The sequence below is a fragment of the Nipponia nippon genome, unplaced genomic scaffold (genome assembly GCF_047370975.1).
Source record: "Nipponia nippon isolate SJK-2023a ecotype South Korea unplaced genomic scaffold, ASM4737097v1 scaffold_10, whole genome shotgun sequence".
NCBI classification, from domain to species: Eukaryota; Metazoa; Chordata; class Aves; order Pelecaniformes; family Threskiornithidae; genus Nipponia; species Nipponia nippon.
The window spans coordinates 12,596,657-12,624,246 of record NW_028262291.1 but is presented as its reverse complement, the minus strand read 5'-3'; the positions used below and the strand labels follow the sequence as shown (position 1 = coordinate 12,624,246).

General features: G+C 35.1%; 1 protein-coding gene across 4 annotated transcripts in view; it reads right to left on the bottom strand.

The window, feature by feature from the left end:
* Positions 1-27,590, bottom strand: part of SBF2 (SET binding factor 2) — a 323,859-nt gene that overhangs the window by 69,713 nt on the left and 226,556 nt on the right. For all 4 annotated transcript variants that reach the window (XM_087745080.1, XM_087745103.1, XM_087745088.1 and 1 more), the window contains one exon: positions 8,778-8,846. In XM_087745080.1, coding sequence (XP_087601206.1) covers positions 8,778-8,846 — 69 coding nt within the window. The remainder of the gene's footprint in view (positions 1-8,777; positions 8,847-27,590) is intronic.

Here is a 27,590-nt window from a genome sequence, read left to right as displayed (position 1 = left end):
TTAGTCTCTCCCACTAATGTGCTCAACTGTCATATTATACTTCCTTGTTGTATTTCTTCCAGATTTTTTTTTCACCTAAAAATAGTTTCGGAAGTGAGATATGCTCTACCTGCAAAGACATAAAATCTGTTCTACAGACATGTATTATGTATCCATTCAAAACCAAAGTATGCTAATTAAAATCTTAAGGATCAAAACCCAACATTTTGGCATCTGTGTTTGCAAGTGATACTGCAAAACCACTCAATCATAGCTAACAAGAATCCCCAGATTCCTGTTTTAACTTAAAAAGTATGTTTGCTTTTACAAAAATTATTTACTGAACTATAATCTTTATATGAAAGGAACTTCTAATGGATGCAAAGAAACGCTTGACTGGGAGAGCATTTGGAAATATTGAGAGAACTTTGACCATCACCTTACTATTCTCTTCCATGACCCCACTCATATTCATAAGCACCCGCCAAGTAATCACATTATCCTCTCTCAACATTCAGTACAACACTGCTTTTATGTCACGTCTATAAAAACCTCAGCCATAGTTAAGCTATTGGTGGACAGAGTCACCAACAATAGTGATGACTAATATTGCTCCACAGCTTCCTTGCAGTGCCTCAAACTGCCTGGCTTCAAGTATTATTACTTATTTCAAATTCTTATTGTATGCTCTTGAGGATAAGGGTCTTCATCTTTGTGTTCTTTTGTACAAAAGCAAGACCAGCAGTTCTGGTTCATAGTTAGGGCTCCTGGATTTTCCAGTAATGCAAATAATGTTAATATACACACTTGATAATATTGTAAAATACCCTTAATCAGTCTTTTGCCTGTCAACTTGAATATGTCTAAAATGAGTAAGATCTCTGAATGAAGAATTGTTAGACAAGATGATATATGGAAATCAATTTACATATTAAATTAACTTAAGATTTAAAAATCTAGCTTATATTGTAAACATACTGCATGGTGGTTTAAGTTACACTAGTGTCAGAAGTCTAGGAACTGACCTCAACCTAAAGGATAAACATGTATTTTTTCCTTACAAAATATGCATCACCTGAAAGGATTAACATCCAACCCTACCCCTGCAAAACAGGGCATGTGTATCATGCCCTTTTACACTCTTCACCAACATTACCACTTACTTTCTCCTAACAGGACAGACTGGTACCTGGAGTTGAAACATTACAATCTGGGCTGATATAAAGAAGCATTAGGGCTCTGATAGTGAAAGAACAGCAAAATCCAATGATGAAAGCTAATATATGTTCTTTTGATACTTATTCCTTCATTTGAAGTACTGCAGAAAAAGCTGTGTGATGTCCCTAAATTCACTGCTGTTTCTTTTAGAAGAGTTATGGAAAAATTGGAACCACTTAAAGTCTGCCTACATATATTTTCTTTTGTGGTTCAGCTTCTTCCACAGTATCCACTATATGATACAGGCATGTTCTTGCTGTTTTTTAAGCAGGCAACTTAATGTATTTCTACATTTAAGGGACTACCATTCCGAGAATGGATAAATAAGTATAGTATTAAAAGTAACATTATTTAGTACAATTTCAGTCACAACAACATTCCCATAGACTAAGATAGCATCAGAACTGGCAGAATAGAGATACACGAAGAAAATTAATGGAAGCAGACAAAACTTCTTGCCAAGACAATAAAGGAAGTCTTTCAGGATGGGAGTTTCCTAAATTAAAGCCAGCAATTCAAGAGTGGAGAATTTTAAAGTAGAAGTGAGCACATCAGAGCAAGACAGAAATGTTTAGAAGGAAATATAGTATCTAGATGTAAGAATGAAAATATTTCAGTATAGAAAGCTAACGCATTACAGAAAATCTTTCTAGCTTTATAGAAGGCTAACAGGATGCTGATGTTCATAAGAATTACTTGGGCCAATTGCAATTGTGCAGAAACACAAGTTAAGAATGAAAACTCATGTTAAATGTAAAAAACCCCACTAGTTTTCTGTTTCAAAATTCATTGTGTCATCCAATAACTTTATGCAATTCCCTGGTATTTACACAAGTTCTAAAATAAAGACTAATATATTATTATTTGTTATAAAGTAACAGAGATAACATTAGCACCAAATTTTCCACTGTTTTCCACAGTACAGTTGGACCAATATTCCACTTATTCCAGCTGATACTAACTGTAAAATCTGCCTGATAAAGAAAGAAAAATGGAATCACCTCTTCATCCACCATGGCAGATTTCCACATCAGCCTTTAATTAGGTAGCTTCTCTGTGACTTCGTAGCTGATGCTATACATCAGAGAGCACATTTCAAATTATGATGCTTCTGTTACATAATTAACCTTGAATTGGGTCTCTCTTGAAAAAGCGTTTGATGGTAAAAGTTAAAATATGATAAACTACTCTGAATTTCTCTAGCACTGCCTCTTTAATCTTCAAAGAAATCCCTTATAACTGGGAATCCCTCCCGCACCTAACAGGCTTTTGAGTAAAGTGGTCATTGATTTAGGCATTTCAAGGAGTAAAGGCTTTCTTCCATTGAACGTCTGTCATAACTGTTACTGAAACTTGGTAATTCATTTCAACTAGCAAAGTATACACTCAAATTAATTTCATTTTATTATTTTGCTACGCAAAAGAGCATATATATTTCACTGTGGAACACATTAGAATTATTTATATTGGTGTCTTAATGTGGCATACTTCCAGTTTCACATTTTATCATTAACTTCAAATTTTTTTCTTAAATCACGATTTTATACTCACCATGAAGATTATTAAAAAAAAAAAACAAAGGTAAACAAACTTAAACAAAACCCACTTCCAATAAACCCAGACTAACATCTTTTTAATCTTGAAAACGCTACTAGGATAATTCCTAAGATGACCTGAATAAATGTTCTGTACTATATCCAAAAGTTTTAAGTAAAATGATTTACCAAATTTTTGTAATCTTTCAAAGACACTGAATAAAGTAATTCTCCTATTTTATGTAATTCTATTTCCTTCTCAACAGAGAAAGGCATGCGCATATGGAATACAAATGATAAATGGGCAGACATGCAGATGAACAGGCAAATGATAGCATACCCTAAGGATTTCAGTTAGCCCTAGTCTGCAAAATATTTCTCTGATGTTTCATTGCAAGTTCTAGAATAAAATTAGCATCAGTATCCAACTGAATTTTTTTTCAAAATTTGGTGGCTTACAAGCATTAAAAAAAACCCAACAAAAACCCACCCAATCCTTCCCTCCATCCCTCCCAAGAATTACATAATTTAATCACATAACAATTATGAAGCAGTCTCCAACGCATCTCACTGCGTTATGCTAAATGACAAATGTCACTTGTAATGTAATATATTCAATCTGTGAGACCGTTTACTGCATTTGGTTTATTTTTGCTGAAACAAGATCAGCACTATCCAAGTGTACATCAAGCCATTAAAAACAACAACTGACTGGGAAATCTAAATGAAATACTTGTGATTCTGAAAAATAATACTGCTATGGCTACTGCAATTTAAAGAAATGCTTGTCTATAAAATAGGGAAGTCCATTCATCATTTCTACACAGGACAAACTTTACTTTCAGAATAGTATATTTTTATTATGTCACTTCCTTTATTCAACCACAGGTGATCAGAACTGTCACTTCTGAATGCCAAATAACAAAAATTTGCCAGTGCGTTACTATCTACTATGTAAGGTGGTAGAATATCCTTTGAAAGGTATGGGAACACAGACGATTATAAACAGTTGAAGCATAAAAATTTTAATCATAAAATAATAATAAAAAAAAAAAATCTCCTGAAAGTCAGAAAATTGTATTATAATCTGCACATTCAGGTGCTGCAATGGTTGAGGGATGCAAGAAAGAATGTTTGATCAGACTGCCAAACATCACCTTGTTGAAAAGGGAGGGAAGATGGAGAAGTGGACTCTGACTGGGACTTGGCATGGAATAGCAGTGAGGAAGAGAGCTTTTGCTCCTTCTGCCTGTTGTCCAGCGGACAGGCTGAAACTGGTGCCTGCCATTGATCATCACTCTTGCTGCATACTAAACCTTCATGAAATGCAGCGCAGTCTGCATGACATCTTGCCACCTTGGCAAAGAGACATAATTGAAACAGAGTCTCCAAATCCTGTGAATTTGACAATGCCAATTATAGGATCATTAAACTGTCTTCCTTGATGAGTTAATAAAATGAAAATACGATTAAAATATGTCCTTTTCATCTTGTCCTTTCTTCCCACATGTAGAAAAAAACCTCTTTTATATATACTACATTTCTATTTTACACAGAGAAAAATTGACAGCATACCAAATAAGCATGGCTCATCCGTACCAAAAAAACATGGAAAAATTCTTTTATCTTCATGAATAAATACATTTTATTTATACTGTTTCAATTTTAAACAACATTCCAACAGTATTACTAACGGTAAACTAAAACCTTTTTCTAACCCAGAAGCAAAAGATGTGTTTGTTTTTGTGACATTAACAGTACACACCAAAGTCCACTGTCACTGATGAGTCACATTTTGCTAACAGCTCATGGCCAATATTTAAAATTTTTAAAAAGCATTGTGACTATTTTTCTAGAAAAATTGAATTATTTCTCCAGGCCACAAATATGCAACCAGTACTGACTTCCTGTCTATGAATTTAATCCCACCAGTCATGAGTTAGAGTGCAATCAAATCCTGCCTGATCAAGTTTCACAACAGATCACTCACCAGACTTCAGGAGCTGGAATTCTGAAATTTCACCAGACATCTCAAGAGCTGATAGCATGCTGTACACAGGGTGATGTTTCTTGTTATTTTAATTAGATATATGTAGAAATACCCTAGACTAATCTTTACGTAAGCAAAGAAATTAAGACAAGACCTGTTAGATCATACAAGCTTGTTCCTTTCTATATATTTTTTACTGTTTTCCCAAGAATATTTTAAATACCTCAAGGCTAGAGCACTGACTACTTCATGAGAGGACCATTCCTTAATCTCACCAACATCACCTCTAGAAGTATGTTTCTCTTACTACTCAGTTTCTTGGTTTCATCTGCTGGACTCACATGAAAACACATCTTTCTCATTATTTATGCACCTCAAACAGTGTCTGCACTATGTGTGGCCATGTACATTAAAGCTATTTAGGAACAACAGGTAATTGTTTCATTAGTGCTCTGCTTTGTGTTGGGTAAATAAAATGAAATGTAACAGTTCATATACACAATAGTCCTTTCACAAAGGAACTGTGATGTTGTGTAACTTCTTTTTATTATTTCATTTAGAGCAACATGAATTACATTGACAATGAAATGTTGTGATATGAAATCCCATCATAATTTCCCATCAAAATGCCATAGCAAACATAGATGGCAAAATATATATTTGACTGATACAACTCTACAACGTATTTAGATTTACTACAGGCTTTCTCACCGATAACTTGATTTGGAATACCACTTGTGCAGTAATACCAATGCACACACAAATGAAAACCCATGTCACTATTAGATTCACAATTCTTGTCTATTCCTGGCTTCCAAGAACACTGTGGAGTTTCAAAAGGGCTAGGTGAAATAATATTAGTATGCTGCTGGCATTAAACATGGTATTCTGATAACAGAAACATCAATAAAAACAAGTACATACTGCCAAGCACTACTTCCCCATTTTTTGGAAAGCATAAACACAATCACACTTATAGCAGAGGTGAGACAGCTCTGCATATTGAAGCAACAGTATTGGAATACCTGTGCTCTGCCTACAGACAAATGAAATGCAGCTTGAAGTGTGTGCGCGCGTGTGTGTGTAAACTACACTATATATGGTAATTAAATAAAATTGACAAGCAACTCAGCAGAAAAGGCCATGACATAGTTTGACAGTGCAAACATACCAGTTTTCCTGAAGGTATTTTAATAAAAAACAAATAATCCCCCAAATGACCTTAATTTTAGTTTGTACATTCCTCTGGACTTATCAGAGACAGAAGAGCAATATGCTGTGTTAAGCAACAGAACTTTAATCATTCTATCTAAGATTTCTGTAAAGGGAAACCCAGTGAAAAGAGAACATATAATAAACTGTTAATACATTACAAAGCAGGAAGCTCAAGGGAGAAAAGTAAAGCAGCAGGTTTTGATATTATTTCTCCCCAAAACAGGGGAAGAGGAACATTAGTTTAGTGTAACTCTAGAGCAGGAATCCCTCCAAAGGGTTATAGAGATGTTAACAGGGTGGAAAAACGACACCCTTTTTTCTTAATTTAAGAATACTGATGCAGAACATTGTTCCTACACAGGTTCATGCCAGGTAGAACACACTCACTCTAGTTTGGGATACAATTTTGAAAACCTCTAGAGAAGCTGAAAAATGCTCCCAAAAGTTTCATTTTTACTCAAATTCAAAACAGAACCTTAAACTGTTAATCTTAATTTTAACTAATCATTGCAAAGTTTGTCTGCTGATCTTATGTTCTGAACAACACATCAGTTTGTGTTTAGTATGAATAGTTTTATACCAAAATAGGTACTTTTGCCAAAGAATTGTATCTAATGGGACATACCGAAGGGGACCATCACTGAACCTGAGGATTAGATCCGGGAAAAACAAAATTCTTTTTCTATTATGCATTAACAGCTGGCTTTTGCAAGTTAACAGTCAGGTTACTTTAATTTTTAATTCAGGTCTGGAACATTAAAAAAATGATCATGCTTCTTACATCCAGGGACTCACAGTTTCCTGAGTGTATAGCTTTAGAGTTAAATACTAAGTATGGGACTAGGTTATTACACAAAAGATTTCAGAGAACTTTTTGTGAGAGAAATGGTGTGAGATCTTGGTACTCCTACCAAAAATACAAGTGTATAGAAGAAATTACTTAAAGATATTCTACATTCAATCCAGCTTTTTGCTCTCATTGATTGTGAAATTAAAACTTATTTAAGATTATTTCAACACTCATGATACTCCACACAAAAAAGTATTTTTTTTTTTTACTGCCTTTTCTTTTTCTCTACTTGATCGAACTTTACCAAATGAGGAATCTAACCAAACTGCTACAACTCCCCCAAATACTCTCTGTATCTCTCAAGAGAAAGAGCTGTCTGGACTCTCTTGGCTATTATTAGAGGAACTAAAAATCATAAAATAAAACAAAACTAAAGTCAATCTTTCTTCATAACACAGGATTAATGCAGTAGCAAGAATAAAACAGGCAAATGGAAAATCTCTATAGCTCATTAGCTTTTTCTCCAAATTAAGTATTAGTGGCAGCAACAAATGACAAAACTCATGATACTGCTACTCAAGGACTGAAAAGAGAGGGAATAGAAAAAGATGAATTTGTAATTAAAGATGGGAGAAAGTTTATTTGCTGGGATTGAAAAATGTAATGTCTCACCACACTAGCTTATATAAGAGAATGAAAATACTCTGTAGACTCTTTCTAGAAAGCAGTCTTGGGGTATTATGTACAGCTCTAAAATAAAGCTCATTGAAATAAAACTTTTTCACAGTTCAAACGATTACAAAAGAGAAAATCTACCACTTTGTGCTCTATGTATATAGCAAATACTGGCTTAAATAGGAGATTTCAAGAAACTTCCTATGCATATGACTGTCAAAATTACCCTCGTCTTCAGCAGCTGTTTCTATGTTCTATGACTGGTAAAGTTCCACATTCCACATTTCTTATTGTAAAAACTACAACACAAAATCTATTTCTAGTTTAAAACAACCAGAAATTGTTCAATTAGAATGTATAGTTTAAATTAAAAAGCACTGATTGATTTCTCAGCTTATTGTTGCTTATTTTCTATTCAGCTAAAATAGCAATCTCTGCATTTTATTTCTGGCTACTCATAAATGCCTCACACACCATCTGAAGGATGGAAGGTTATATTTTTCTTAATTTCTATCACATTATTAATGTCTGGCTAGACTGTCACAGTAACTACTGTTTTGCAGTGTCATGACGTACCAATGACCAATGATTAAACACTTATTTCCCAAACTGGGTTGTATAACAATATTCATGTTAAACAAAGATTATTTAATATTGCAAGCAAGTCCATATTTTGAACTTCTTATCTCCTCAGATATGTGTATCCTAAAAAGTGGCACTTGAGCTAACCAGAACTGGAGAAAATGCTACTGTATTGGGACACTGAAATAACTACAGCCATACTACAAAAGTTCTGCTTTTGAAATAATTACTTGCAGAATTTTCATTATTTACATTTTCATATTTACTATTATATTTTATCACTATCAAACATTATGCAAAATAAGAAAAGAAAAAAAACCAACACAAGAAATTGAAAACAAATGTACAGTTAAAACAAGCCATTCGTAACATTTTCCAAAGTTAACAACTACACAGACCGAAAACTTAACATGTACTTTTTGGCCAATGCTTAACATGCCAAATTAAACAAAAAAGTACTCCAATAAACAGTTTTTACACATTAACATCAGAAATTATTCTTTTCAATTATTTTAGTGACTAGTTATAATTCAATGATAATTCTCTAACCCATCATATAAGCCTGCATTTAGTTCCGGGTAAATTTATCACAATCATTATCACCCAACATCAGTAAGTGTAATTCTGGAGCAACGTCCATAACAGCCTATTAAAAGACTTCCATTGACATCAATCAATTTTAGAATGAACCTTTCTACTCGCCACGTATCTCCTGTCATCATTTCATTCATTTTAACAATGTACGTTATGTAAAAATAATACAAAATAGGAGTGATTTTCAATAAAGACTTACCCTATAAAAAGCAGCCGTCAGGGGCAGCAATGCTGCAGCAATGCTGTATTCTTCCGAAGATGAACAATCCTTCAAGAAAAACATACGAAGAAAATAAGCAAAACCATTTTGAATGTTATGCATTATCATTTTATTTCTGCCTTATGGAGTCCCTCTGATATCCTGCCTATACATAATATATTAGCATTATATATAAAATATAATATAATATATACATTAGTGTATATATATATTAGAAGACATGCAGATGTGGTGCTTAGGGACATGGTTTGGTGGTGAACTTGGCAGTGCTAGGTTAATGGTTGGACTCTATGATCTTAAAGGTCTTTTCCAACCTAAAGGTTTCTATGATTCTATACACAATGTAACTTTTAATCACTTGATATCATGTAAGAATAACATACATTTATGTGTGTGCATATGTGTGTACATATACATATCTCTCCTCGATTTCTGCTAGATAGGTATTGCTATGATTCTTCCCATTTAAGGAATTTATTAACAGCTTTCTCACTGCCATGTCCAAACATAATTTGACCAATACAGTTTACATATAAAAAGGAAAATATTCCTTGTTTAGGAAACAATAAAAAGGTACCTTGCTTCCATTTGGGTCAACAGCGAATCTGACTAAAATGGAAGTGATGTGATGACTAAAGAATGTACTTTCAAAAAGTTTACACAAAGGAATTTACATATATTTAATACGAAATAATCACCTCCACAGTCTCTACAAAAGTTTGGCACAAGGTTAACTTTAAAAGAAGATGAAAACTCATTCTCTTCACAGCCTCAGAATGCTTCATTCAACAGTCAAGTGTATCATTCCTGTCTCTCTAGGCTGAAAAGGGTATGCCAAAGTAAATCAACTAGTAATTGCACTGATGAAAATAGTGATTTTATTACGGAAGTCTTTTAAAAGAAACCAGAAATGGAATGTAACTTAATATTTAAAAAACAAACTACTTGAATTTTTAAGACTTTTTTAAAAAACATAGAGCAAAAAAATACTCAACAAGAGTTAAAAAAGATACTTTTTTTTAAGTGACTAGATTTTTTTCATTAGCTCTTTTTGCCAACACTGAAGAACACAATAATGCACATAGTTCTATTAGACAAATGTATCACCATTGTGCCTCTGGATGACGAATGGCAAAACAACATTTCCATTTGAACAACTCATTTCAATATTTTTAAAATTCATTCTTACAACAGGCAGCCTCCAACTCAAACCACACTCCTATTAACTGTCTATAACATCTGACCAAATTCCAAAATTGAAATACCTCAAGCGCTCCTCTGCCAGACTTTTCATTTACGCCTTCATCTCATATCAGAGTTCTCTAAAACACAGCAACTAGCAAAAACTTGGCACCAGCCAACTGTGATAGCAGAAATATAAAATCTGCATTACAGGAACAATCATGTTAAGGATCATTAGGATGTTATTTGTATTCATCTCACTCTTCTTTCTTAAATGGCTGATGAGTGATTATGGACTGCAGGTTTAAAACAATAGACTAAAAAACTCATCACAAGACTATTTTGCTTCTTGTTACTTTAAAAGTCGATTTCATCCTTTGTGATTTTCCAATAACAAATACTTAATCTTCTGTTACTTTATCAAGCTCACCTAAACAGAATACCAATGTCTATACACACTTAAATATAGTAGCATTTAGAAAACTACTTACATATGTATTCTGAAAAGGTGTATAACAAGTTCGTAGATGTGAAGCTTTATTTCTGCACAGTTACTGAAGGTTTTAACATGTCTAACTCTGCATGAATGCATGTATGCTAACTGCACATGGAAAACAAAAGGTGTGCAAGTGCTCACACTTCATAACACATTCCAGTCTGGTAGAGGAAAACAGTAAGAAAAGTGGTCACTGAGAAACTCAACATATGTTTTAATGATGCCTTTCGGTATTGTGACACGTATATAAAAAACCCAAATTAGTTTGTAAGAAGTCAGAAGACTAAAGGACATAGCCTCAACTGCTTTTAATTTTCAGTTTCTGCATTATTTCCTATTGTTATCCTTAACCCCCATTCGAAAATTAGCACATGTATTTGTAGTTTAATATAAGGATATGATAAATATTGTTATTATTTTTTTCATTTAATCGGAAAACTTCCCATTTAAAATCAGACTTTACAACATTTAGGAATGCTCAACAGCTTTCAAAGAAATACGTATCTTATTTCTGTACATGCTTATTTATAACAAGGTATAAAATGATCCATCCTCATTGTTTCAAGTTATCTACTTAATCCCTTAGCTCAAGTTATTTGTAAGAGTTTTGGCTTTTACCCAAAATATACATAAAAATATCTTTATAAAAACTGAGCAATGTATCTTCACCTAGAGAGCATTCAATATTCCAAGAGCTAACATATGTCTCAAAGATATATATCATCACCACATAAACAACACAGTAGATTATTTTTCCATTCCTTCTTGCAAGTATGAAATTCTCCACATATTCTACGTCAGCAGTACCCCCTGGATTTGTAGTATGGAAGTATTATCTATACCTATATTTTTTCTTGTCCAGCATATGACAAGATATGTAAAATGATCTCAGTTAGGAATAAAGTATAATACTGCTGTTTTAAGAACAGTGAAATTAATTAACTGTTTATTTGCTTTGTAGCTGCAAGACAGAATGCCATAGGTAACTGAGATGTAGCACTGAAATCTTAGCTTCTCAGTTTTACATGCAAAGTACTGGAAATGTCATACATGTATTGTACGCAATTAATTTAGACTCCTGAAACAAAGCAATCCAGCTGCCTTATATATAACAATGTCTCTACCAATTGTGAAAAATATATCTTACTACTGCTACAGAAGCAGACAAATCCAACACCATAAAATAATTAAAGCTGTTCCCCCTAATTTGCACAAAACGAAGCTGAAACACATCTGGGGAACAAAAATTATTCTCAGCAAATTTATTTCCTAAAAACCATGTCTTATGACAGTGATATACGGACTTCCACCATGCATGTGCAGAGTACTATTTTGAATCCATGCCTAATCGAGTGAAGACCCATCACATTATTCTGGCCATACTGATCATATATTCAGATAGTTGCTGAACTCTGTAGCAGATTGGAATTGTTACAAGAATTCATGTACATTTAAAATAGTTTTGCTATACTGAATTGACAAGTGAATAATAAAATGAGAATGTTTTTCCTTACATTACTTACTTTGATAATACATGTGATTTGCTTTTATGTTCCGCTCAGTTTAAATATGCAGCAAACCTTTGGTGGTTAGATATTGTCATTACATTGCAGAACTGACAGCTAGGAAATTACAGATTTTGACTGCTTGTATGGACGCATGGGTCTGCTCGCATCTGGTAAAGCACCAATGGCTTTTGGAATCTGGTAGGTGGCTTAGGCTTCTGGTACCGGAAAGAAGCAGCAACTCTTCTCATTTTTGACTTCAAAACGAGTACTGACCTGAACTTTTTTTTGGAAACAAGGTGTTTCATGTCATCATTAAGTTGAGATGCCCTCCGCAATCTGATTCTAGCCGTGAACAGCTAAGAAAAGCCACCCCAGGTAAAGATTCCTCCTTGATCTGCTACTGAAGGTGCACGCCCAGATTCAACAATGCCCTTAAGCACCCGTTGGCTGATGTCCCACTGACTACAAGAGCTAGCCAAAGTCAGTGAAGCTCAGCGACAGTTACGCACGAGCTTACACACCTTCCTGAACAGGCTGCAGTAAATAACAACTGATACTTAGGGATTCCTACTTCTTTTAGTCACATGATAAAAATCTAGGAGAGATATATTAAATATCTGATAACATTTGGAGTGCAATTTTCTTTTAAAATCCATCTTAATAGTCTCTCTCCTTAACTGCTAGCTGATACAGTATGTTTCCTGTGTTAAACCACATTCCGCTTTGGGCAGTAAACTTTTCAGGCTGACACCACGTTTTTAATAATCTACAGAAATCCGAGTATGCTGAAAACTTGAGACCCAATTTTGCTTTACACTCAGCAGCACTATAAATAAATGGAATTACCCGCAGGCCTGACTATCGCATGAAATTAACATAACATGCAGTGAATGCATTCAAACTAAACATGGCAGCTCTTGGTCTAATTTTCATTAGATAAGCCGAATAAAGTTTATGCATCCATACATAAATACAATATAACTGCAATTGAACTATGAAAAATGGTATTTTTTAGCAAAGAAAACCTATTCCATGTTAATTGATGTTACGACCAATGTCCTTTATATTCAATCTCAGCAGAGTTAAAAATCCAAGTAAATAAACTGACAATTTCACAACGTACTGATTATATCTAACATAATTACATGCTGCCTTGAAAGAAAGGTGAAAAAATCATAGTCCTGTTGGGAATTTCCAATGTAACTTTTAGAAGCATTTAAAATAAAAGTTTTAACTCCACAGATAAAGCCATCATCTGGAGCAACAGGCAAAATGACATATTTTGCTGGAATAAATACCAATGTGACACTAATTACTTACATTACTTATTACTAACAGCATATAATTAACTTCAAAAGAAAGTTGGGAATCGTCTTATTGAACGCAATTTTTTTTTTTCAGTGAAAATTAATATACAGTTACTTTCTTTCTAAGATTCATACACAGTTTTGCCTAGTGAAGTTAACATCACTGCTAGCCGCTGCTCTGCTTTCTAATGGGATCAAAGTTTTCTTTTTTTCTTGTCACCAAAGGTGAAATCAAACCTTACTGAGACAGCTACAATTTTGATAAATGCAACTCTTCTGGGAGTTGAGAAACAGGATGGAAGAAAGACATACCTAGGAGGCCCATATAGCTGACTGCCTGTGGACTTATCTATCAGCAGAACTACAAGAACACACTCAAAACTTGGAAGATACCACCTTATGTAATTCTTATTACTTTTAAAACTTCTCATTTTGATGTATATACAGTCTTTCAAAATTTAATAATTTTGAAAAATTATTGAAAAAAACTCACAAAACCCTCTTCCTTCATAAATCACCCTAGTACATTTTACATGTTACTCGTTAACGCAAGCTTTTAATTTAACTTCTGTTGTACTTCAACACTGTTGCAGCGATTCTCAGTAAATAAAAACAAAAATGTACACTCTTATTGTCTATTGCTTCCAGGTTTAACATTGACTGGAATCACACCTTGGGCTTTTGAGTAGCAACTTCTCAGATTGCTACCTGGTTACTATCTGACAGCAGTAATTCAACACAAAGCCCATATTAGACAGACTTCACCTGTGCTCTGAATTATGCCAGATGTAACACTTTCTTCATCCTCTATGGCCATTACGTTCATACAAGTGCAAACACAGAAGACAAAGGAACTGCATCCAACCCAGAAGAATCCTCACTAATTTGTTTTGACTTTGTGGTCTTTCTGCCTGACTAGGAGCCTTCATAATGACCACTTCATTAAGGAACCTGTCATGTCAGCAATAGGACGCAAGATGCTGTAGGAGTGCCGTTCCAGGTAGCAGGAGGTCCAACTCCATTTTAGAAGGATTTTACTTCCTGAAGAGCTTCATATTTGTCTTTACCTGACCCTGAACTCTCACAGGTTTGTCTGTCCTTGAAACATAGTGCTATAAGGGACAGAACTCAATTGATGCAATTTAGATGGAATTACACAAGGACATAATGTTCATTGATTTTTAAGTTTCCTTTTGCTTTACTCCACATGTTCACAAGTTAACAAATGCAGCACATTTTCTCTATGCAGCTCCATTGTACTTCTGATCTCACAGCAAGCCAAAACAAGAAACATTTTGCTCAAAGAAGAGCTGTCGAGCCTCCTCCCCCCACCCCCCCCCGCCCCGCCTTCTTTCTCAATAAATATATTTTCGTCTACGGTTGAAATTAGTCATTTCCTCCCTCTCGTAACAAATTATGTTTAGGAAATCAGGAACCTCAATTTTTATATGCATAAATTACACATTCTTCACTGTATTTTTACTGTACCCCAAAAGCGTAAAAACATTTACATTTTTTTTGCAAGATACTGATAAACACAAGAATGCCATCCCTTGCGTCTAAGCACATCTGAGTTTCTTTAACAGAAATGCCATGCATGTTTCTGAATACTGTCATGAGGCCCATGGCAATAAAGTTCAACATACTCAGGCTGTAATCTTCTCCCAAGGAAATGGTTGGGATGCCAAGATGCCTTTTGACTTTTATTTCACAGCAGGGCTTCATTCACAGTGACTCTGTCCAAAGCTTAAACTACACCAGCTGTGATACAAGGTCCTGCACAGTAATTTGTAAAAACTATTTGACAAATAACATTCAAACGATAGAATACATTGCAATTCATGACAAAACAGTGATCAATATCCATTAACTACTCAGTTGGAAAGGGCTGATTAATTCATAATATATCTACAGACTGCAGTGTATTCCTGAAGCCCTAGTAGACCAAAGCACTTATACAGTGATTGCAAAACATAAATACAGGATACTTCGTAAACCACTTTACAGACAGCCTGCTTAATTGAATTCAGGAACAATGGAAAAATGTTTAAAATATTAGAAGAACTATTAAAATAGATGCAGTATTCCAGTATAGTCCAGTTATCTATTAGCAAATCAGTTCAAAAGTACACAGCACACATTCTTATGCATTCTAGCATTCATTCGGTGCACAGCAGCATCTCTTCTCCTAAACTATAAACAAAGTTACAAACTTTCAAACATCTAAAAACACATTCATGTTGCGTAATTTAATTTTACCGTTCTTCTCTAAGTTTCGTGCAATTTTCTCATTTCATATACTTTTAATAAAAATGCATCACATCATCAGTGCACATTCTATACAATTTTTACAATTTAACAGGAATTAATGCCTTTTTAAAAAAATATTAGATTTCTATGGGTATGTAAAGTCATTCACTGAAAAATCATTTTTTCACTTTAGAAAAATATTGTTTGGATAGAAGTGGAATTTTATATCTATCTTCTAAAATGCAAAGTGTCAATGCTGAGCTCAAATCAGTTACCAAAAGATTCTGGGTCTAGTTCACTATGGAGAAATTGAACAACCAATGGCTGATGGAATGCAACTTGCAAGTAGGGCTCACTGAAAATTTTCCATTAAATATCATGTGATGGCAAAATAATTTTTTATTTATGCTAGAAACCCTCACTGACATCATCTTAGAAAAGAGAACTTCTAAACCCTGAAGTTTTCCCCTTGGGAGACTTAATATCTTATAGTTACTTTGTCAATTGTAACTGATTTTCTGGGGAAACAGAAATAAAACCTTGGGCAACACCTCAAAGAAGGCAAGGAACAGGTACGGGGGAACTACAGGCTGGACTGTAGGGAGTAAGTCCTCACAGAATGCATTTCCAGAAACACAAAGAACAAGAAAGCGATTGATAACAGAAAGCACAGGCTGACCAAGGGCAAATGGATCAACCTCTATGATGAAATAACAAGCTCTGTAGCTGAGGAAAGCGCAGCATGTCTCATTTACCTTGGCTTTAACAGTGCTTTTGAGACAGGCTCCTTTGCTATCCTTGTAGGTAAGCTGAGGAGATATGGTCTAGATGAAAGACTGGAAAACTGATTGCACCGTCCGACTCAAAAGACAGTGGTCAATGGTTCCAAGTTTAACAGGCAGGTGGTTGTCATGTTTTCAGGGGCTCATACTGTGGCAAACACCACCTAATGATGTCATTAACAACGTGTAAAATGGCATGAAATGCATCTTCATCAAATTTCTGGATGACACCACATCTGGGGGAGTGGTAAATATGCTGGAGGGCAGGACTGCTACCAATTGGCATCACAGCCTGCCAGAAACAGACTGACAAGAACCTCCTGAACTTCAACAAAGACAAATGCAAAGTTCTGCACAAGGGACAGGGTAACTCCATGCAAAACATAAGCTACACATGAACAGCACCTGGAACCATGTGCTGTTATACATGTCAAAACAAGACCGTGCCCTAAAATTCAGAAAAAGGTGCAAAATGAATTACCTTGTTTTGTTGCTGTATATTGCAGTTGCATTGAACAGGCACTCAACATGAGAGGAAACGGAAATACTATGAAGTACCTTGATGTCAGAAAAAAAGCATTATAAGAATAGCAACAGGCAGAAGAAGTGAACTGATTTACAGTAGCGATATTAAGTTTCTCAAAGAAATACGTGAGGTAAAGAGTAAATAATTGAAAACAATGCATAAGACTAATGGGAGATAGGACGGGGAAGAATATCTTGTACCAAGTAAAAAATGTTAAAAACATTAGTCTCACTAAGAGATACACTCATAGCAAGGGCAAAAGAACAAAACAATTAGAGAGTTTAAGGACCTCATCCAAGAGACAGAAACTGTCAGCAGAGTGCAGAACTGAAAGAAGCCCAGAAGAACTAAATAAGTATATAAAGAGAAAACGCTATGCTCAAGCAGCACAGACAAAAATTATTCGAGAGAAAGCTGATGCCAATTTTTATTTTTTTTTTTAAATATATATATACACACACACACCCCCCAAATGCATCCACAGGGTTCTGGTAGGTGCCCCTGGGAACCCAAGTACATGTTTGTGTGGATGTAACACTGCCTCTGGGAGACACGTTTTTCACAAACTGCCAAAAGCAGAGTCTCTTTTCAATACGTATTTGACATTGTGTTGTCGGACAGCTTCAGTTTTTCTACGCCAACCTTGATAGTAATGAGAAGCTTTGCTACAGTTTTGGCACAGGCACCGGTTAGCCTGTGTACAGCTGCACCAAAGGACAAGAAGAACGACAATGACCAGCTGCTTCTGGAAGAAGTTTTCTTGGATCAGCTTTGTTGGTGCAGCTCCATTTCTGGATTCATGAAACAAGTGTCAGCTGCTGGAAAAGGATATTTCTGGGATGACCTGCAATGGCTGCAAAATGTCAAGGATGACAAAGCGGGGGGTTGTGGTTTTTTTGAGGTAATTCATCTTATTATAAGACTGTGAATCTTGAATTCAGCCAGCAAGGGCTCTTCCATGCTTAGGCACAAATGACATATTGTATTAGTTGTGCTGGTGAATTTGACGGAACCTAAAATCCCTTGTTGCCAACCCTGTTGCCAGACCTCTCAGTTCCTTAATAGACTGGAATGTAAATTTTCTGTTATGTTTCAAAGAGTAGTTGCAGTTTTAACAGCTTTAATACAAGTTGTTGTACAAGTTGCTTAATCCAAAAATCAACCTTGTAACAACATCAGAACAGGCTCATTCTACATTATGAAAAAATCATGCTACTAAAGCCATTAACAGAAATATCCCATTTTTCTGGAGAAAAAGCTCTCAGCAAATTTAAGGCTTTATAACCCTGGCTGATAAAGTCCTTTAAAGCATAAGTGGTTCATAGAAAAGAATACCTCAAGCAAATTTGGGAAACTGAAGGACATATGTTGTGCGTGATTAGGTAGCATGTTGTAGAGCAGTGTCCATCTTGATTAACACATCAAATCTGTGTGATCAAGGAAGAATGTTGTTGCAAAGCCTGGAAAGCCCAAGAGATTCAGGGATTTCAAGAGCTGCTTGATTTAGTAAAGTCCTCCCTCCAAGACAACATTAATCAATGAAATATATACATTCTAATACAAATATTTAAACTATGGAAAAGAAAAATTAGAAAAATACAATATTTTTATTCAACTTAATGTGAAGTATTTTAAGTGTTCAGACTGTATTTTCCAGTGCATGGGCAGCAGCTTCTTTCATATAGATACAGATTTTATTTGAAATCTTACACTTTTTTGTCATTCAGTAATACAAGTATGATAAGTGCATGCTAGATGCAGGAACTGTTTCTTATGAAACTTTTATTAAAAATTCGTTCCTTTAATGTTAATAAAGTGTTTGTTTTTCTAAGAATACAGGTGAAAACAACTTGAAGCATCTTTTTGTAAGACATAAATAAAGACAATGGAAGAAATAGTAAAACAATTTTGAACTGGCAATTGTAAAACTACCCCCTGAATCTTTCAGCCTTGGAACTTGTATTGATGCTTCTCTCTGGGATTTTCAAATTGCTCCAGGAAACCTGGAAGGTTAGAATTCCATGAAGTAACTCCTCCGACTTTGGTTACAGAAGTGAAAAAGTAAGCTCCCAAAACATACTGGTTTGTCATCTAGTTGAAGAGGCATGTTTGAATGTCCTTGAAACAAATTCCTGTTCTCTGTAAAAACAGTTCTGCAGGGCAAACACTACTAGAGGAAGAAGAAATCCTTGAGCTTGCTGTGTGGACCAAAGAAGCCAAAGTGTAGTAGGAAACTTTGCTATAGCATTGCCTTCCACCAAAACTGTTTCTTTGATACAAATCGTAGGAAAACTTGGTATGATCCTTTTCTGTTCCATAGCCTTCTAAATCATTGCTAGTAGCAACAGCCAGCTATATAGCCACAGAGAAAGCCTTCTTTACCAGCTTTTAGGTTGCCAGCTAATCCATTTTAAAACCCTGACAGATCTTCTCCTAGGCTATCTGATCTCCCTTCCTGAAGGTTTTAGTCCAAACATGTTTCTGCTTTGTTTTCACCTTCTTGAAATTATAGAGGGAAAGTGCAGAAAGGGGAGTTCTGTTACCGAAGCACAGTAAATGGCAATGAAAAGATTCATAAAAGGCAACTTGGGGTGCAGTGAAATATTAGTGAAGCATTAAGACCCAACTACACTCACGCTATTTGAAATTCCTTCCACACAATTCATATTTGGAGCTTTCAGAAGGATAAGCCAGATTGCAATGGCTGAAAAAAAGAGCGGGTAGTGAAAGTAACAAGTGAGAAGTTTAAGCATCAGCAATGGCTTTGGCCTCCTAGAAACATCAACACTCCAGTTCCTGAGAATGCAGTACCAAATAAGTGCAGGACAGAATTCTGAAGATCAATAGATAATTTCTGGACAGCATGGCATTATTCAGTGTGTATACTGAATGAAACACACTGTATCAGCATGAACTGTCAGCCATGTACAATAAGCATAAATGTGATGACTCAAAAGATAAATATTTCTAATCTGTGTCTCCTCCTAACAAGAAATATGAGCAGACATCCTATCACATTTCACCATCTTCTCAGTCCTTTTATCTTAACTGCAGTTATAAGTAGCAAAGAAATCCTTGGGCTTTCAGGTAGACATTCACTATCAGAGTTGACATGAATCCCACAGTCCTCACTGCCTTCTCTTTCAGTATCATGCTAGTGTCCCATGGCCACATTTTGTGTAAGCTCCTTATGCTGCTGAAATTTTGGATCTTGTTCTTTGCCGTTTTGTACGGAGATTTAAGAGTGTAGCTTTTTATTCAGTAGTGTGAGACATCCTGCTAGGTGATCTTAGGCAACAATTTAATAAAAATTTCAAATGTTCTTATTTACCATCCTTCTCCTTCTTCTTTGAACCTTCTCCTCTCCACAGAAAAGAAAATAATAAATAATAAAGATCTGGGCTTTCTATATTAATACACAGCAAGAGAGATGGATGCACAAGCACAATAAAATACTACTGTGTAGTATACTGATGCCCATTTGTGGAGTGAGACACGTGAACGCAATGACGCAGCGGTGTATAGGAAGGCATGCAGTCCAAGCTATTGCTGAGAGCACATAGTACATAAACAGACTAAATCAGCCTGGAAGGATGCCAAACATATAGCACGGCACTTGCAGCAGTACCTCTGGATCCAGCTGAATGAGGGCACGTAAACTCAACAGCAAACTTGCGGCATTTTCAGGGAGGTGCAGAAAATAAGCTATCTTGCCAGGTAATGCATTCCAAGGATTTGATTGTGTGAATGGAAATCATTTCAATGCACCACAACTGAGTAGAAGACTAATAATAGCCTCCTCCTCCCTCTGAGCAGACAAAGCTCCTCTGTCACTATAGACAAACATTACACTTATTATATATTGTCAAAAAACTGACTCACCATTTTGCATTCACAGTTCAATCTGCAATTGATCTTATCTGTTATATTTTACTTACACTAATGAATTAATAAATTAAATTCATAAATACTTACATTAGCCTGACTTCTCCAAAACAACCTCTCTCCTCTCCTCTCCCCACCCCCTTGGCTATCACTGAAGTTTAGACCAGATTATAGTATTTTCATTTAACTCTATAGCTGGGAATAACTGCATGGTAGTAATCTGCTAATATCATATTTTTATAACAATAAAGAGAAAATTAAGTATTTTTCTCTTCCAATAGCTGATTCTAAACATTTATGTTTATTTTAGAAATAAAATAAGTAAAAAGCTGATTGATAAGCACCAGAATTTTATATTATAAGGTACAAAGTCTTGTGGGATTTACTGTATTAAATTAAGATATATAACCAATAGTTAGATATAGTTGCTGTCTCAAGCAATATGTTAAACTGGATAAATTTTTAACAATTACAAGAATGCAAAGATAAAAAGGTCTTACTTTTTTGTGATAATTTACCAAGTATCTGGTATGCAACTACAAAAATAGTTTCCCAAGTTTTCAAAAGAATTCACCATTGCCTTCGAAGTACATGATTTTTTTCTGACCTTAAATATGACAGCTAAGTGTCAGCCAAAATTCACCATTGCTGTAACAATAACATGGACGTGCTGCACATCTGATTTTGATGAAAATCTCTAGAAAATACCTTGTCATTAAATGTTGGACCCAAATCCTGAATGAGTTAAGTACAGAGATATACAATGTGTTGCATTCTTATTTTGTTAGTTTTTAATAACGGCATCACTGCAGCCAGTACACAACAAAATAAGGATTACCCTGTCTCATCTTACAACAGTAATGAACTTAGCAAGATCAATACATGAATGGAAGCTTTTGTATACCTAAAATAATACTTCATCTGGGCACACACAGAGTTAACAAAAAAAAAGTTTAAAGATATAGTATTCAGGAAAGCATATTACCTGCCAACTTTTACTAGCATACTGGTAATCACTGAAGTGAGATAAAGGAGCTCTATATGGCAATACTGGTAATCATTAGATGATCATAGCAGAGTCTACAGTACTGAAACAATTTCTGGAATATGTAAAAGTCTCATAACCCAATAGTGTCTCAAATCAAGACATGAAGAAATCTTAAATTAAGGAAGCACCTCTCAGCTGAACTGCAGAATGTTTCAAAACATCAGGTTTCCAGATACGTCTTTTACTGATATATGATTTCCTAAACACAGTCAACAGATTCACCTACATTGTAATAATGATTAGTAAAGTTGGTTGTCTGTCATGAGGAAAAAAAAAAAAGTTGGAGAAATCACTATGGAGTGATGACAAAATAAATGCAAGAGATTTAATATTAGTGAAAAAATGACCGTCAAAGGATGACTACCAAACACAGTGAAAAGAATACAGAAAAGAATAAAAAGGAGACCAAGAAAGCACAGGAAACGTTGATTTAGCTGCTTCCAGGGACATCTCTTCCGAACTGAAAGCTGCATGTTGACTAGGAAAAGAAATATATCAGTATTTTTTGTTAATAATATGGGTTTTAAATGCCGCTAACCACTGTAGATCTTGCATACACTGCTAACCAAAATTAATTTTTGAATAAGTACGTCAGCATTTATTTCTAAAAAAGTTACATATTCATACAAATCTGTGATAGAACCAAGCTTTACAGTGGTATGGTACAAGCTAAAGGTTTCTGCACTAGACATTAAACTTCACAATCAAATATTGGTTTTAGTCTTTTCAGTAAGTTTTTGAAAGTCTTTCTTCAGGAAAACTTTTATTGGAGAATTTTGAAAGTATTTAGCTTATGACTTAAAATGACTTCAATGAAAATTAATTTGTTCATGATTTCTTTCTTATTAGACTGTTGCCTGAGTAGCCAAAGATGTTTCATCACTAACACGGAGATTACAGGCTCCACCAGAATTTCAACTACCCCAAGGTCCACTAAGGTCAGCTTCTTTTTACTGACCAGAAAACTGAGCTACACACTTGTTCATTTTATTTTTTTAAGTACATAATTATGTTTCAAATTTTGAAAATAGATAGGAATAGATGTAGGAGATTTTAATTTTTTGTTAAGATGGAAAACATGGAACATAGTCCTAAGAGGTAACAGGGAACATATGACATTCCCTGTAATACTCCCTCTCCTTCTTAGCAAACATCTTTATTTGTTTCTCTTCATGCTCCCAAGAGCATATATATTACCAGTAACTGAAACAAAAAAAATTCAAACTGTCATGGAAACAATGCGCACCAAAAAAACATGTTGACTTAGGTAAATTTGTTAAACATTATTTGGTTCAAGCTGACTTGGAAAAAAAAGTTATTTCCCCCCAACAAATCCTAATCATCTTCTCCAAAAACAGTATTTATGGAGATCAATAAAACCTGAATGGACAACATGCAAGCTCAAAGATGTTTGTGGAATATTCAGAAAATTTCTGGCTGCAGAAACAACCTTTAACGCACTCTTGTGCAAAAAAGTACCCAAGAATCAGCAATTCTCCCCACAGTTTTGATTACTCCTAGGTGATCTCAGATGAGATGGTTTTCAAGAAGGCTATTGAAGAAAGTGAATATTTGTATAAAAGAAATAATCAGAATGCTCATATATTTTAGTATAGCTGTTCTTACTTTTAAGCACAGAATGCCCCCGGATTTGAAGCCAGGAATGAACACCACCAATGGCAAGCTGAGCAGACTTCAGGTAGGATACTTCACCTTTCCATAAGCCAATTTTTCATGAATAGATAATTATGGTTTAGAATAGTCAATTACAGTTTGCTGGATTGATTTTAAGTTAATCAGTTCTGATGCCTACTGTTTTCATATGCATGTTCTATCTTCAATTTGAAATTAGAAATTAGACAAGACTGATAGAACTCAAATCTTTGTTATATGGTACTTTTATACCAAATTATCCGAAAGCAGTTCTTTGCAATGAGCACATGTAAAATGCATGTGGCAGTCAGAGTTCCTTTGTTAAAGTTTAGCTGAAATATGGATAATCAAAGTGGTGATTCTCATAACATCTCTCAGCATCCTGGTTTGGGTTTTCTCTGTAGTCATGGTTTTCACGTTTTGATCTGTGCAACACTGTGGTCTACGGACTGTGCCTGAGAGGTTGTGAAAAGTAACTGAAAACCCCCAAGCCTACCGTCAGTTAAGTTTTCTTCACATAAAATATTTTACATGGTAACTGGCTCTGTAGGGTTGGAGGCTAAATGGATAGGGGATTGAGAAGATAATAGCCATCTATCATAATCAAGTCAGGATTAAAGTCTATGACTTACACATGCAATTCAGAGGCTGAGTAACAAATTATGTTAACATCACTGTAGTTGTGGCCTGTGGCTTTTAAACAGAACCACATATGGTTAGTATTTCAGCTATTCCCAAATGACAAAGACAAGGCTCCAAAATAGTCCATTAAAATAAATATTTTCCTTTAAATTGTTTTTCACAAAAGCAATTATACCTTTTAACTTGATAAATATAACAGGCTAAATTCCAATTAAATCAATAGTCTAAAATCTTGAACTTGGCCTGAAAACAGTAAATTCAAGGCCATTTTAGTCTACCAGCTTTGCTTGCATTAACATTTTTTTCTCTTCTTATGAAGAAAAAAATGTCCAAAACAACAACTTGTTTTGCCTCTGTTCTAATACAAAAAAAATTATTCAGTAAAGACTTTACTTGGTTTAAGCGTGTGAACCCCAGCTACTGCTGGCACATAGGCAAGACACTGATCAAGAAACATGTTGTGGGTAGCATCATATTTTGTTCCATCTGTGAATCTAGATTGTACTAATGCTAATGTTCTTGTGGAAGTGGAAGATACCAGAGCATGCATGATATTTACAGAAGCAAAATTTTGTGAGACTTGGAAGTACAGGAAAACATATAAAATATTAGCAATTACATTAAGGCATTAAAAGTGAAGAAAAATGAAAACTTGTTGAGAATTAAAATCATCAGTACTGTTGAAGGTATGTACCATACATAAAACTCAGGTGCCTATGGTTCAGAGGTAGACAGAATATTACAACGCAGGTAAGGAAAAAGATGAGGTTTCTAAAGAAGTGCTGAAAATCATGGCATCCTCATAGTCCAGGTTGATTTTAAGTGTATTATTATTACTACAGTTAGAGATGATCTAGTTAGACATTTCATTCCATACACCTGGAAGGGGTAGAGAATGTTATATGCCAACTGTATGCAACTTACTTAGGTATAACAAAGGATATGTATTCTCTAAAGTAACGTTTAATCAATTAACATTGAAAGCAAAGGTTTTACAAGGTGTTCAACTGACCAGAGGAATTAATTTTATCAAAATAAGTTGCTTTTGTCCTCAAATGTCAAATAATCTAGGTAGAAAATTCATTCTATTTGTACACTCACAAACATTGTGAGATTTTACACTGTTAAACATGCAACTCAAATTTTAATTCCTAGCTCCCAAGTGGAGTTTTGGAGTTTAGACTTGAAGAATTGCGCAGGGAGGCGGGGAAAGGGGTTGGTGGTGTTTTGGTTTTTTTTTTTTTGGTTGGTTGGTTGTTTTTTTTATCTATAGATATTAGGTGAAGTTATTTTTAAATACTTTGTTGGATCACTAGATACTAAAGTCTGCCTCCAGACTGCATACAGGAGGGAAATTACTAAAAGTAATCTTCACCATAGCATGCTTACATGGCTTTTTCCCATGCATCCTAAAAAACAATTCATCTAAGTCATAAATCTGGGCTATAATATTGAAAATGAATGTCAACAGCTGCAAGAATTTTTTACAACATATGTAGATTGTCAGACATTCTTCTGTTTACACCTTTATTTTCTGTTTTTATTCTATAACTTCATATACTTTTTGTTTATGTAACAGTAGAGGTAGGTCTATTATTGTAAAGAAATGTATTCTTATGCTTTTTTCCTTAAAAATAATTCTAAAACGCCACATATGTTCACTATTTCACGTTTGTCATATTAATGCATTTGTCAAAGTTTACACAAAATATTGACAAAACCCAGAACTGGCCTGTGTTTTATGGTGTTTATCTCAACATCACACTTCAATTTTTGAATATAAGCTGCCAAGATTTCAATTGTTTAAACCAAAGGTTATACAAACATTATAGCAACCAAATGATTAGAAGACAATGAATATATTTCAATGTTCTTTCTGTTCTAGAAATGACTGTATGTGAAAAATAAATAAAAGATGATGATCTTACAGCCATCCATTGGCAACTTCTATGCAAATTCCTGCAAACTAAAACATTAAAAACCAGACAACTTCATAAAATTCCTTACAGAAACAACAAACAAGCTTCCTACACAGCATGTTTCTTCTGGTAAGTTAAGTACCATCAACGATCAAGGGAGCACACACCTTGCTCACAGAGCAAAGAAGCATTCCACTTCAGCTCCTCTACTACACCTCAGTTTAACAGTTATTTGAAGAAGTGTGAAGCGCAGGGCGGGAAAAACGAGAGTGAGATTATGTTAGACAGACCAACTCTTGCCCTTCATTTTAGTAATAAAAGACTGAACTAAAGCTAAATACACATGTACATATGGGCGGCCACAGAGGTATATTCACTGAATGGCTAGGGTACATCAATACTGTACAATATTTTGTTACTTATTGTATACATCAAATGACACTCAATTCAGATTAAGTGCAGGTACATGTACCTAACAGTGTTATACGCAAATCTACATGGAATTATGTACCTGTACTGAAACACACATTATATACATACATAAAATTTAAAATAAAAAGAAAATTCCATGTGTTCCTTCCGTATTTTTATTAAATATAAAACTTGTAAAAACAGAAGTCACTGATTTCACCTGACTTATTCTATTACCAAAATGCCTATTCTTTCCAACATCAAAGACTTTTTTCTTTTCTTTTTTTTTTTTTTTTCTTTTTCTTTTTTTTTACTACCTTTCATCAGTCCACATCTTTCACAGGCAGGCTAGAGAGCAACTACACAGCAGTATAACACAATTCCTAAACCAGACTTGTTTTATTTACAGCAGTGAGTGGCGTACAAGTACGTGTCTGCTTTTCATCAAGGCAACCAAAAATATTTAGAACACAGAGTTATTAGGAACACTTGGCAACCGCAAGGCCACAATTAACAGTAATGAAGACTTAAGAGCAGTCAGAGCCTACCACGTCAACGCTCCAAGAAGCTACATGGTTTCAGTAGGATACCTATGTGTAAGCAAACACACGCAAGCATGCCCTGCGTTAACAGCAAATGTAGGAGGCCTGAACAACAGCCAGTGACAGGAGACGGCCATTAAGAGTAAAGACTGCTCTAGCAAACCAATGTCCCAGAGACCCAACCAGGACGGGTGCGTTTGTACCACTGTCCTCAGCCCTGCCAGGGGATACTTGCTGTGACAACCTTGTTCGGTGTCTGATGCTCTAGTGCTGATGTTTGTGTCCAAAAGGCTACCACATTTTTATTTATCTATCTGTAAGCCAGATAATGACGTGACTGAAATCTATGCAACCCAGACACAGACCAGCTGTCTGCCTGCAGTTTGGATACTATATCCTACATTTTTTTTCTAAAATGCCTACATTGCTATGTAAATGTCATGCAAAATCTGCTAAAATATGCTAAAAACACTTCAAGATCATCACAGCTCTTTACATACCTATTTTTGTTGTTGCTGTTTTGCTTCAGGGCCTTGATTTCGACTGTGCCGTAGCCCTGTGAGGGCGTGACTGAGGCCGTGGGCAGCAGGGGGCTGTGGGGCACCTGGGCTGCTCACAGCCGCAGTTGGAAACCCCGTGGC